General features: G+C 36.6%; 1 protein-coding gene across 2 annotated transcripts in view; it reads left to right on the top strand.

The window, feature by feature from the left end:
• Positions 1-6,782, top strand: part of smarca4a (SWI/SNF related, matrix associated, actin dependent regulator of chromatin, subfamily a, member 4a) — a 31,882-nt gene extending 25,100 nt beyond the window's left edge. For both annotated transcript variants that reach the window (XM_059347701.1, XM_059347700.1), the window contains exons 28-34: positions 209-427; positions 553-815; positions 2,420-2,528; positions 2,627-2,728; positions 3,996-4,128; positions 4,228-4,367; positions 6,094-6,782. In XM_059347701.1, coding sequence (XP_059203684.1) covers positions 209-427; positions 553-815; positions 2,420-2,528; positions 2,627-2,728; positions 3,996-4,128; positions 4,228-4,367; positions 6,094-6,126 — 999 coding nt within the window. In that variant the 3' untranslated portion in view covers positions 6,127-6,782. The remainder of the gene's footprint in view (positions 1-208; positions 428-552; positions 816-2,419; positions 2,529-2,626; positions 2,729-3,995; positions 4,129-4,227; positions 4,368-6,093) is intronic.
• The last annotated feature ends 6,537 nt before the right edge of the window (positions 6,783-13,319 follow it).

Below are 13,319 nucleotides of genomic sequence, written 5' to 3'. Positions count from 1 at the left end.
GGCTGACATAGTGAAGCAATAACTGTCATGAACAGCACAAAATAGGCTGCACTGGTTTTATCTGTTGTGTGTGTGAACGTGTCTGTGGTTTAGTTTGTGATGAAGCAGTTTCAAACAAATTGACAAATTTTGTCAAATTTTTACTGTAGGACAGACAGTAAAGTTATATCATTCATTCAGTTTAAAAGGATTATTTTTTTTATTCCAGCGCATGGATCTGGACAGACGCCGTGAGGAGGCCCGTAACCCCAAGAGGAAACCCCGTCTGATGGAGGAGGACGATATGCCTAGCTGGATTTTGAAAGATGATGCCGAGGTGGAGAGGCTAACCTGTGAGGAGGAGGAGGAGAAGATGTTTGGCAGAGGATCCCGCCAACGGAAGGAGGTGGACTACAGCGACTCGCTCACTGAGAAACAGTGGCTCAAGGTGGGATGCTCTCAGGTTTAGTCGTTAGGATGTATAGTATGTTCAGAGGAAAAAGTGTATAAATAGAGTAAGAAAAAATAAGGTTTGACTCAGTTTAGCTCACTGATCATTTCTCCTGTCTGAAGGCCATAGAAGAGGGAAATCTAGAAGACATCGAGGAGGAGGTGCGTCACAAAAAGACGACCAGAAAGCGCAAGAGAGACCGCGACCACGACGGCGGGCCGGCTACACCCAGCTCCAGCAGCGGCCGGGGGCGGGACAAAGACGAGGACGTGAAGAAAGCCAAGAAACGCGGCCGTCCGCCTGCTGAGAAGCTCTCCCCAAACCCCATGTCCCTCACTAAGAAGATGAAGAAGATCGTGGAAGCTGTCATCAAATATAAAGATGGGTAAGAAGAGAACTGCAACTCGTTGAGTACACAAGCCCGAACGCTTGATCACATCATCTGATCGTTACTGATCAACAGCCTGTTTGAGTTTAAATGCAGTTTTCAACAAATTGCCTCATTTAATTTTTTTGTCTCTTGCTCCTGTTTATTCTTTCTGCATTTCAAAGTTCTACTTACAACCTGGTTTAACCCTCTGGGGTCTGAGCCTATTTGACCTTTATATACCACAAAATTTTTAACATATTGAGCCCAAAAATACACAAAAATCATGAAATCTGAAATAAAATTATACTATTTATGACAATAAAAACCACAAATATGCTCAATGAACTGTTTCGGACCTGAAAAATGTAAACATAGGTTTCAAATATGAACATATAAAGGTAAAATTCAAATATAATAAAACTATACACAAAAAATACCATAAAAACATGTTTATTTATAGGAACAGTGTTAGATGATTAGACCCCTTTTTTCCATTTTTTTTTAAAAATGCCACACCTGCCTCGTCCCATCCTACTTTTATACTTGAATAAATATTTTTGTACTATCAAATTAAAACGATCATATATTTGTTTTTTTTCATGACTTTGGAACATCAAACAAAAAGCTGGAGAAAGTCGAAAGCAATGCTCCAAATGACCTCGTTTTTTGTTACGCCGCTTTAAAAAGCCATGTTATCTGGTCACGCCAGCATGATCATAGACCCCCGAGGATTAAACTACTTACCCTTTTTAAATACTGGTTTGTTTTACATAACGAGACAAAAAAATCTGCATATTGAATGAAACCACACTGTCCGTGGTGTGTCTATGATTAGCAACAACATTGATTTTGATGCATTACATCAAACTCTGCAGTGCGCCAATATACAGCAGTAATGGCTCCAGTAGAAAACAGGAAAGCAGCATTTTTCTGCCTTATAGGGCAAACTCAATCTGTTGGAAAAACTACAAAATTGAAGCCAGGAAACACTAAATCTGAGGGAAATGATCTTGCTGCATGGACAGATCATTTCACTTGACAAGATTTCTTAAATTAAGATTGTTAAATCTGGAAATAAGCATGTTGAACACTTAAAATAAGAAATTAACTCTTAAAACAAGATAAATTAAAGTGCACTGGAAATTATTTGTTTTTTTACCAAGATAAAAAAAAACTTAAGATTTAGAAGTTTCACATAATTTATCTTGTTTTAAGAGTTAATTTCTTATTTTAAGTGTTCAACATTATTATTCTATTATTATTATTATTATTATTCAACTTATTTCTAGATTTAATACTCTTAATTTAAGAAATCTTGTCAAGTGAAATTATCTGTCCATGCAGCAAGATCATTTCCCTCAGATTTAGTGTTTTTACCTTTTTTTTAGACACACCTTTTTTTTGCTGTGTAAGCTGTAATGGCTGTATGGCATGTATCAGTGTCTGTATTTTGGCTACTCAGTTTATGATAGACTTATTATAGGAGCTGAGGTTACATCTCCAGAATGCAGAGGGAAAAAAAAAAAGAATTAGAAAGCCAAAGATGTCTCAAGTGTTGGTTGTAGATTGAGCTGTGTCTACCAGTGAGTCATACTAAGAAGCCAGTGCCTGTGTTTCAGCAGCAACGGGCGACAGCTGAGTGAAGTCTTCATACAACTGCCTTCGCGCAAGGAGCTGCCCGAGTACTATGAGCTCATCCGCAAGCCAGTGGACTTCAGAAAGATCAAGGTAACAATAAAAACACATCTGCTCTCATTTTAACATTGAAACACATCAGCTGTTCCTTTCTCATCTGAGTACGTCTGACTGTTTCTTTCCTCCATCAGGAGAGGATCCGCAGCCATAAGTACCGCAGCCTGAACGACCTGGAGAAGGACGTGATGCTGCTGTGTCAGAATGCCCAGACCTTCAACCTGGAGGGCTCACTGGTGAGTTTAGCCACCAGTAAACATTTAGCACTAGAGGTGGGAGAAAAAAATCAATACAGCATAGTATCACGGTATTTTGCGTGGCAATATTATATCGATTCATGACCGCCAAGTATTGATATTTACGGAGACCGTAGCGGGCTCTCTTTTAGGAATATACTGGAGATACTGGTATCATATGAAACTATCTAAATCTAAGGAATCTATAGGATGTGTCAGGAAGTTGTTGAAGTAACGCTGCAAAGTTAGTCTTTTTTTATGTTTCATTCAAAAAAATTCAGATCAGTGAAGCTTAAAGTTGCGGAAAGTTTGATAAAATACTGCAGTTGTTGTCGTCCATACCATGGTTAGCATAGTTAACGAAAACTAGAATTGAGAAAACATTTTCGTTAACTGAAATAAAAATAAAAACGAGAGATTTTAAAAAAACGATAACTAACTGAAACTGTATTTTGTGGTTACAAAACTAACTACCGGTAAAACTTTTTGTCCTTCGTTTTCGTCTTTGTCAACTTTTTTCATACGTGAACCTTTTTGGTTGATATGAAATCTATTTAATCTATCTGGTTTTATGACTTAATAAACTTATTGCGGCTGAGATGGATCAAACAAAGGAAATAAATGAACATTTATTTAGACCTTTTTGAATCTGGCACCCAACAAATACCCCATTACAAAAAACAAAAACTAACACTAAAACTAATAAAAACTAAACTAAAACTAAGCATTTTCCCAAAAATAAAAACCAATTAAAACTAGAAAACTCACTCTAACAACAAATTAAAACTAACTGAATTTAAAAACAACGAAATTAAAACTAAAACTAATGAAAAATCCAAAACTATTATAACCTTGGTCCATTTTTGATATCAGTTCAGTTCAGTTTGACTGAATACTTTGTTGGTCAGTCTGTGGGTTTGACTCTCATTGTGGAGAAATAAATAAAAAAACTGAAGTGAGATGAACAGACTGAGAAATGTATCTTATTTCACAAAACAATTCTCGACTGAATTACATTTTTCTGGTCACAAAATACAGTTAAACAGTTAAATCGCAATATATTGTATCGCAATACTCACCTTATCACAAAATGCTTAAAATCGCAATAATATCGCATTGTGACTCAATTATCAGGATAAAATCGTATCGTGGGGCCGATACGCTGATTGACACCTCTACTTACAGTGTTTGATATATTTGGGGAATTTGGACATCCAACAAATAGTCAAAATCAACAATCTTTCATGTCTTTCTGTGAACCTTTCAGATCTATGAGGACTCCATCGTCCTGCAGTCTGTCTTCACCAGCGTGAGACAGAAGATTGAGAAGGAGGACGAGAGTGAAGGAGAGGAAAGTGAGGAGGAGGAGGACGACATCGACGAAGGCTCCGAGTCTGAATGTGGGCGCCAAAAACACTATTTTTAAACCGAACAACGAAGCTTTAATGCGATAAGAAGCTTTAAACGTGACCGTGCTGTTGATGTTTGCTTTCCCTCAGCTCGTTCAGTGAAGGTGAAGATCAAACTGAGCCGGAAAGAAAAAGGAGACCGAGGAGGGAAAGGACAACGGCGGAGGGGCCGCGGGGCCCGGGCGAAACCTGTGGTGAGCGACGATGACAGCGAGGAGGAACAGGAAGAGGTGAGGCCAGAAGTTCACACATCACTCTGAATCACACAGTGATAATGACCATATGAAGGTGCTTCTTTTACTAAAAAACACATCAGTGTGTTTGCATGCACAGTTTAATCGCTTAAAAATCGATATTGGCGTCTAATAGGACTTATGTCCTTGTTCCAGTTTACATGCAACTGAGAAAATCGAATAACTGACGGGAACGTTTCCTCCTCCTCAACACTGGGTGGCGATATGCGTCGTTTCAGCCGGTTATTATGGCGCCCTTTCCGGTTGACCTCAGTCCGACACTCTGTGCCGTCGCTACTGACCGGCCACCAGCTAATGTGACTGGCTAGTGCGCAACCGGGTTTCTTGGATGTTTTTGTTCCAGGGTCATACGCCAGCGCGGGGGTGGAGCATGCGTTGTCTTGTCATACATGACGGCGAAAATCGGAGAACTCCGACATCGGTCGGACTAACACGTTTACATGCACTTCAGTTGTCCAGTTATAGTCAGATTAAGGCAATAATTTGTTTTTTTCAAGTGTCATGTATACGTACTGACTGATTACCAGTGGTGGAAAGAGTATTCAGGTCCTTTACTTCAGTAAAAGTACTAATACCACACTGTGAAATTACTTCATTACAAGTAAAAGTCCTGCATTCAAATCTTACTTAAAGCATGGCTCTTCAGGCCATCTGCAGTAGCTCCCTGTGGCTGTGACAAAAAATGTTTACCAAAAGTAACGGTTATTTTAATTATCATTTATCATGTAGACCCAAAGCAATCTTTATTCTTCAATTATCTATATATTATATTATATATATTTTAGAAACATCAACTTGACATTGAGGCAATTGTAATTGGCATTTTCAAAACGTCTCTTGCAACAGTAATGACATTTGCAGGTGGTCCTTTTGCAGTCGTTGAAATTTCATAAAGCTGCAATTAGTGACAAAAAGTCCTTACCTCATAATCTAGATCAGAATTGGGAACCCAGCGTCTTTTCATAATCACAAGTTGTCATCACTCAAACATGGTTTTGCATGATTTATTTGCAATATTTAAATGTGTCCTACTAGGTTTGTGTCAAGGTTATTAAAGTTAACGAAAACTAACGAAATAACGAAAACTAGAATTGAAAAAACATTTTTGTTAACTGAAATAAAACTAAAAATGAGTTTAAAAAAAAAAAAAAAAAACTAACTGAAACTGTATTGTATGGTTACGAAACTAACTGAAATTATAGTGAAAATGTCCTTCGTACATAAACCTTTTTGGTTATTATTATTATTATTATTATTATTAGTTTATTTAAAAGGGGACAGTGCAATTTCATAAAACACATGATTACACATGGTTAAAAAAGCCAGAGTTAGCCAGAAGGCTAGTTTTCATCTGTAGTCCCCTGGCCATGATGTAAAAAAAAAAGTTGGTTGATATGAAATCTATTTCATCTATCTGGTTTTATGACTTAATAAACTTATTGGGGCTGAGATGGATAATAAAAAGAAATAAAGGCAACATTTATTGTGACCTTATTGAATCTGGCACCCAACAAATACCACATTACAAAAAAACTAACACTAAAACTAATAAAAACTCAACTAAAACTAAGCATTTTTCGAAAATAAAAACTAATTAAAACCAGCAAACTCACTCTGAAAACTAATTAAAACTAACTGAATCTGAAAACAAAAAAATCCAAAACTATTTTAACCTTGGTGCGTGTGTGTGCTTGTGTTTCAGGAGCGTTCGGCCAGTGGCAGCGAGGAGGACTGAAGAGAACCACTCCTGATTGGACCAACGGCCCGCTGAGCCCCTTGACTGGACTTTATATATTTTACTTAGATACAGCAGGGAGACAGTCGGTGGAAAAGGCCTAGTTTTACCTAGATGAGCTGATTTTTAGTGAGACAATTGTATTCTCATTAAAGTATACCATTAATTAAAAACCAATTAAAAAAAACTAAAATATGAAAGCTATGAACCATTCACTTCCATATTTAAACCATTTTCCCAGTATGAATAGTAGTGTCTCTTTGCCTTTTTTGTTTTCTCCTGTAAGTGGAAAATTGACAGAGCCTGAATTATAGACTGATCGTGGGCCATAAAGACAGCTAACTGTTTTTTTAAGTGGTATTCATTTTGTCGTCTTTTACTTTAAGACAAAGCGTACATGTGAACCGGGAGTCACTGCGTTCCCTGAAGTCCCTTTTTGAATGCATGTCGTGCGAGTCTGTGGAAATGCACCTGGATGTGTCTTCGCTATTATCTCTGTGTTTAATTTAAGACTACAAGCGGGATCACGGTACATCCCACCCTGCAGCCCCTCCCTCTCAGGTTGTGTATGTACAGGGGGAGGGAGGGATAGGACCATTTTCTCGTGTCAGTGTCACTGGATTCCAAAAAGTACAATAAAGGCATCTCATAATTAATCTGCTGTCTGAACTTGTCTTTGTCCAAAATGCACCCTAGTGGGGCAGCATAGCTTAATATATCACACCAATTGTTCATTTTTTGATAAAAGCACCAAATTTGGCAGATGTGTTGACAAATATATTGGGAACAAAACTGAATATTGGGCCATCACAAACTCAGACCCTGTTTGCCGTGGCAGCCATTTTTATAAAGGCTCACTTTGCACCGTATTAGCTCAACTTGCCGATATGATATCCTGACATGCTTTTTACCAATGGATTCCTTACATCTTTTTTTCATAAGATAGTTTCATAAGATAGATATAATGTGAAAATGAAGCCAGCTCGGCGGCTGGCCGATAAGTCCAGTGTGTCGCAGACAGAACATCAGAACACCAAGGAGTTCCATTTTCATTTTCATTTATCCTTTCTTTGTTTTCTCGAGGAATCATTGAGGGCAACCCCTCATTCACAATGATGTCGGGAGTACAGAGAAAACACGAAACATCACAGACAAAACACATGCAAAAACATTTCAAACAGTTACAGTGAAAGGCAGAGTTACTGGTTATCATAGTTTTAAGTTCCATTTATTACAATAACATGCAGAGGAGATCTCCCCATTTAGTTGCATTTTCTTTCATTTGTTATTGTTTTACATTGTCAAAAGACATATTTTCACTTGAACTTTTATGTAATTAGTATTTGTGGTGTTGTAAACATGTGAACAGCAGCTTGGAGGCTCAGGTTCTATCTACTTGTAACAGCTGGCCGCCATTTTGGAAAACTGCCAGCCATGGTCATCAGAATGTGAATATGCGATGGCCCAATATCCAGTCTTTTTCCAAATATATTAAGCTACATATGTACCAAATTTGGTGCTTTTATCACAAAATGAACAATAGGTTAGCTACCCCAAGGTTATAATATTTTTGTTTTTTTCATTAGTTTTAGTTTTAATTTCGTTGTGAATTTTTGTTTTCAAATTCGGTTAGTTTTAATTCATTTTTAGATTGAGTCACGATGTGATATTATTGCAATTTTAAGCATTTTGTGATATGCTGAGTATTGCGATACAATATATTTTGATTTAACTGTTTAACTGCATTTTGTGTCCACAAAATTAAATTCAATCGAGAATTTTTTTGTGAAATAAGAGGAAATTCTCAGTCTATTCATCTCACTTCAGTCTTTTTTATTTCTCCACAATAAGAGTCAAACCCACAGACTGACCAACAAAGTATTCAGTCAAACTGAACTGAACAGATATCAAACATGTATGGACCAAGGTTATAATAGTTTTGGAATTTTTAATCAGTTTTAGTTTTAATTTCGTTGTCAATTTTTTGTTTTTAAATTCAGTTAGTTTTAATGGGTTGTTAGAGTGAGTATGCTAGTTTTAATTAGATTTTATTTTTTGGAAAATGCTTAGTTTTAGTTGAGTTTTTATTAGTTTTAGTGTTAGCTTTAGTTTTTCTGTAATGGGGTATTTGTTGGGTGCCAGATTCAATAAGGTCACAATAAATGTTTCCTTTATTTCCTTTGGCTTATCCATCTCAGCACCAATAAGTTTATTAAGTCATAAAACCAGATAGATGAAATAGATTTCATATCAACCAAAAAATAAATAAAAAATAAAAAAAGGTTTACGTATGAAAAAAGTTGACAAAGATGAAAACGAAGAACATTTTGACTATAATTTTAGTTTGTTTTAGTTAGTTTTGTAACCACACAATAAAGTTTCAGTTAGTTATTGTTTTTTTTAAAAACTCTTATTTTTATTTCAGTTAACAAAAATGTGTTTTTAATTCTAGTTTTCGTTACCTATAATAACCTTGATGCACCCAGACAAAAGTTAATGACTGCACTCATCATGTCTGAACACTAGATGGCCTCCTGTCACTGAGCTGAGAACAGGTCAGGTCTTTGTCATGTGTCAGGTGCTGTAAATAGTTTTTAAGTCTGTCTTTTTTCACTTTTATTTCTGGTCTATGTTGCAATGTATTTCTTTTGGCTTGGACTATAATTATGATATAATCCCACAGCCCAGTCAGATGAACTGAAGTAGTCATTTGTCAACACCACCAGTCATGGTCCAAATGGGCTTATTTGCAATCATTAATTGATTTAAAATAGACATTATTTAACCCTTGCTTGCTTTTCTCTATACACCACTTCAAAAGTGACTTGCCTTCACTGAATGCCTAAAAAAACAGCTTGATTGCCTTTTAAACCCCAAATCTAATGTGCTTGAAGAAACTTCCTGTCACCAGTGGTGGAAAGTAACTACGTAATACATTTACTCAAGTATTGTAGGCCTACTTTAGTATAATTTTGAGGTACATTACTTTCTTCCAAATTTCTGTTTTATGTTACTTCTACTCCACTACATTTTGAGGCAAATATTGTACATTTTACTCCACTACAATAAGCTGACAGCTTTAGTTACTTTTGACATGAAAATACTTTTTACACCACTGCCTTTCACCCATCACAAACTTTGTGAATATCTAGGTTTTTCCACTTCACATTGCAGAAATACTGTTTCATCAGTGGAATCCACTCATTTTTATTACAACACACTTGTCATAATTGTTTTCTTTACTAAAATATTGGTATATTTAAGTATTCGTTTACTGGGGGTAGTCACCTGCAGCACCTTTTATAGCCTCTGACTGTATTCCCCATTAGTAAACAATATTTTCAAGAAATGTTCATTCTCTGATCTCGTTTGTACTTCAGTCAGGTGTGGAGTTGTGGGGAGGAGATGCTGCACATGCATGAGAAAGTTGTTTTCCCCGACATCAATCAGTAGCACACATAATCTGTGTGTTTTTTTATGGTTTCTGTCTCTGTGGAAATTATTTGATAGCTGCCGGGTCAAAAATGACCCCAAAGACAAGATTTGTTCCCTGTTGGTGAACAGCTTTCATGGAAATATGAACTAAGGCAATGTTTGACTTTTTCTCATGTTGGGGTCATTCTAGGAAAAATCATTGAATTTCAAGTTGAAAAAAGATCAGTCTGGGGATATCCTCTGATGGTAAACATAGTGGTGAGTCATTTTTGACCCCTAAGACAACACAAGGGTTAACTCTGGTACTAAATGCAGAAATGTGGATCATATTCATTTTGTCAAAGTTTGGTCAAAAGCAATATACTTTGCTCGGCCATTTATTTATCAACTATTGTTGACTATTACGTTTCTTTCAACCATTTTACTTTTAGCTAAGTTTATTCAAACTATTAACCATTAATGTTACTTTAAGCATTCTTTCATTTATTAATTGACTATTTCAACCATTTATCTATTAATGTTATTTTTAGCTAAATTTTTTTCAACCATTTATCCGTTAAAGCTATAGGCTAACTACCTAACGCTAAGTTGAGATTTCAACCATTAATGTTTCTTTCAGCTAAGTTTATTCAAACTATTAAGCATTAATGTTACTTTTAGTTCAACCCTTTACCCATTAATGTTATTTTTAGCTAAATTTATTTGAACCATTTATCCGTTAACTCTAGGCTAACATTACTTAAAGCTTAGTTGATGGTTTCAGTTTCTTTCAGCCATTTATCCAGTAATGTTACTTTTAGCTAAGTTTATTCAAACTATTAACCATTAATGTTACTTTAAGCAAATTTTATTTCAACCAGTTTATCTAAAGTGACTATTTCAACCATTTATCCATTTATGCTAGGCTAACATTACGTCAAGCTAAGTTGACGTTTCAACAATTAATGTTACTTTCAGCTGCTTTAACTGTTTGACCTATGGATGTAGTTTTAGAGCATTTATCCACCACTATTAGCTAACTAGTTTAATCATTTATCCTATCCTTTCATATAAGAGACATTGTAGTATTTCATCACTCAAAAAATATTATAGACAATTCAGTGAGTCCTTGTCAGACACAATAGTCCAGAATTAGTGTCTGTGCCTATCACATGTTTAGTTGGTTACATTAATTATTTAATGAATTAAATATTTCACTGATTTATTCCTGAACAAACATGATATATAACTGCTTTTTTCCTTGAGCGTAATTGTTCTGTGTCCTTTTTAACCATCCGTGACGGTCCCATTTTCCCTGAACGCATCATTGGGTAAGGTCAAGATTTGTGTTTGATGTGTTTGAAGGTCCAAAGTTTCTAAGATGATTTACTTGGAAAACTATCCAAAAGCATCTTTCAACATAACAATTAAAGTAGTCTTCAGAGTTGTAGGAGGTTTTCTTGGTAATTTACCAAAAAGTGTCATAAATTACCCGACTTCACCCTGTTGTCCACGGCAACTGCAGAAGCCCCCCCTGGGTTTCTTCCTGATATCTGATCTTCTGATCTTAGTTTCTCAACACCGTCCTCACCCCTCAGAGGTCACTCCTTGACCCTTACACACGCACACACACACATCTTCCTGTACTTCACGTGATTCCGTCCGCACCTGAACAAACACAACGGTTTATATCTGTTATGAATTTGCTGTGTGGGTGATTTCTCGTTTTTTTCCTCAAGTTTTAGAGGAACGGGTCAGCCCAGTGGGATTCTCCCAGCAGACTCATTCTCCTGTGTGAATGTATGTTTGTACAGTTGTGGCTGTCATTAATTCACGATTCATTGGCTGTTTCAACTGTAAATATTTTCTATTTAGATCTCTTTGTATTAGTTTCCTAAAATATTACAGGATATCTTTTTGCTAAACCTGACCTGTCCTTCTTAAAAATGATTGAAACTAGATTTTCAGCAACTCTCCCCCACAACCTTTCAGTGTTTCATCCTCTTTTCCACAAAATGACAGTCTTATCTTCTTTTCCAGGGCCAAGGTGATGAAGCCAAATGTAAATTCCAAGAATTAGGTCATTCACTGAGCTGCACCGTCTATCCACGAGCCACAATGACAACAGGTGGAGCCAGAAATGTGTCCCTGTGCTGCCAGGAAGTATTTCCAAAAAAATAATGTCTAAATAAAATATTCAACGTCAGCCACAAACTTTCTCTATCCTCTAACTCTATTGTAGAAACAAATCTGTCCTGCTCTCACCCCACAGAACGCGTTCCTGGAGCCTTGCTATCCTGGGACAGAAGCCAAAACGTATTCATTTGCATCTGGAAGAACCTGATTTGAACTTCAGGAGAAGACAGCAGAGAAGGAAAATCTGTTGCAGCCAATAAACTGTTTGCTTTATCATGAGAAACGTTGAATGTGAAAAGGGTTGTATACTGGAAGAACCAGAAACTGTTTACAGAGGCTGAAGTGAGGAGGTTTCGATTGTGCATAAGTAGAAGGGGTGTGTTGTACTCTTTTGGTGCACTCTTGTTTCTATTAATGCTTTCTCTGTCAGGGGGTATAGCGAGAGTTTCTGCCTCTATCTTTTCAATCAGGGGTGAAAGAGAGGAGGATGGTGTGTTGGTGTTTTGGGACTCAGCACACAGCAATCAGCCAGCAGCTCGTTGGGAAGTTAGAGGTTAACGCCGGCACAGTTTAGGAAACTTTTCATGTTTCACAGTCGGTCACCCAAAGGACCCAGTTTTAGCAGAGGCCTGAAAATTCCTTGTCACTTCTTATTAAATGCACCCCAATGTGCATTGCAGTGGGGTTAGAGGTGAGTGGGTTCACTCTCTGAGGAAGGCCGACATTGGACGCAGTGTCTTGTACAGTACATGGCTCTGGCCTTGATTCATGTAGCACCAATGTAATTGTGTTGATGAGTCCATTGTGGGAGGTCAGTGTGTGCACCAGAGCTGGAAAGTGCAACCCAGATTCAAAAAAAAATTTGGATGTTAAAAGGTAAATAAAACAGAATATAATTGTTTCTTCATTCTTTTTTGACATATATTTAATGTAAACACTGTGCAAAAAAGTAGGGAGAGGGTGAGGTTACCACTGGGTCACATTTCCTTTTCCTTTAACCTTCTGGAGTCTCCAAAAGCTCCAAATCATGACTTCTTCATGACATCCAGACTAGAAAACAAAGCAGCGTGGAGCCCTACTGTAAATTTACCTCTAAAGTTCTGGCTGTAAACTCCATGAGGCCAGTTTCAGTTTGATGATGATATACCAAGTAAAACTGGAGACAAGGTCAAATATATTTAGTATAAAATGATAGAACTGGATGTAACCCTCTTACTTAAGACTTATAAAGAAACAACATTACTAAAAAAAATACACAAAATTGCCAAAATTGTTACACTTAACACACAAGACACAAATAAAATAGAGTCCCACTAGAATAAAAACCAGAGTTGGATGACAGGATCAAACACAATCACAAGATCACATTTATGTTGTTTTTTCTTTGTTTCTTTCTGGTTCAAAATGTTGATCCAGTAAGTCAGAATAAAAATAAATTATTATTAGGTCATATAGGTGAGGTTGTGCTGAAAAAAAAAATACCAACATGGCATTTAAACATTTTAGTGGTGTATACAGACAGGATGAAAAGGATTCAGACTCCATAGTGTTAAACATCTCAGTAAGTGTTTTGGAACTAGGGACACTAAATTGTTGAAGTTTTAAAAGCAAAAAACGTTCCCATTCTTGCTTGATATACAATT

Source organism: Centropristis striata, chromosome 13 (genome assembly GCF_030273125.1).
Source record: "Centropristis striata isolate RG_2023a ecotype Rhode Island chromosome 13, C.striata_1.0, whole genome shotgun sequence".
Lineage (NCBI taxonomy): Eukaryota > Metazoa > Chordata > Actinopteri > Perciformes > Serranidae > Centropristis > Centropristis striata.
This window is presented reverse-complemented; position numbering and strand designations above follow the sequence as displayed.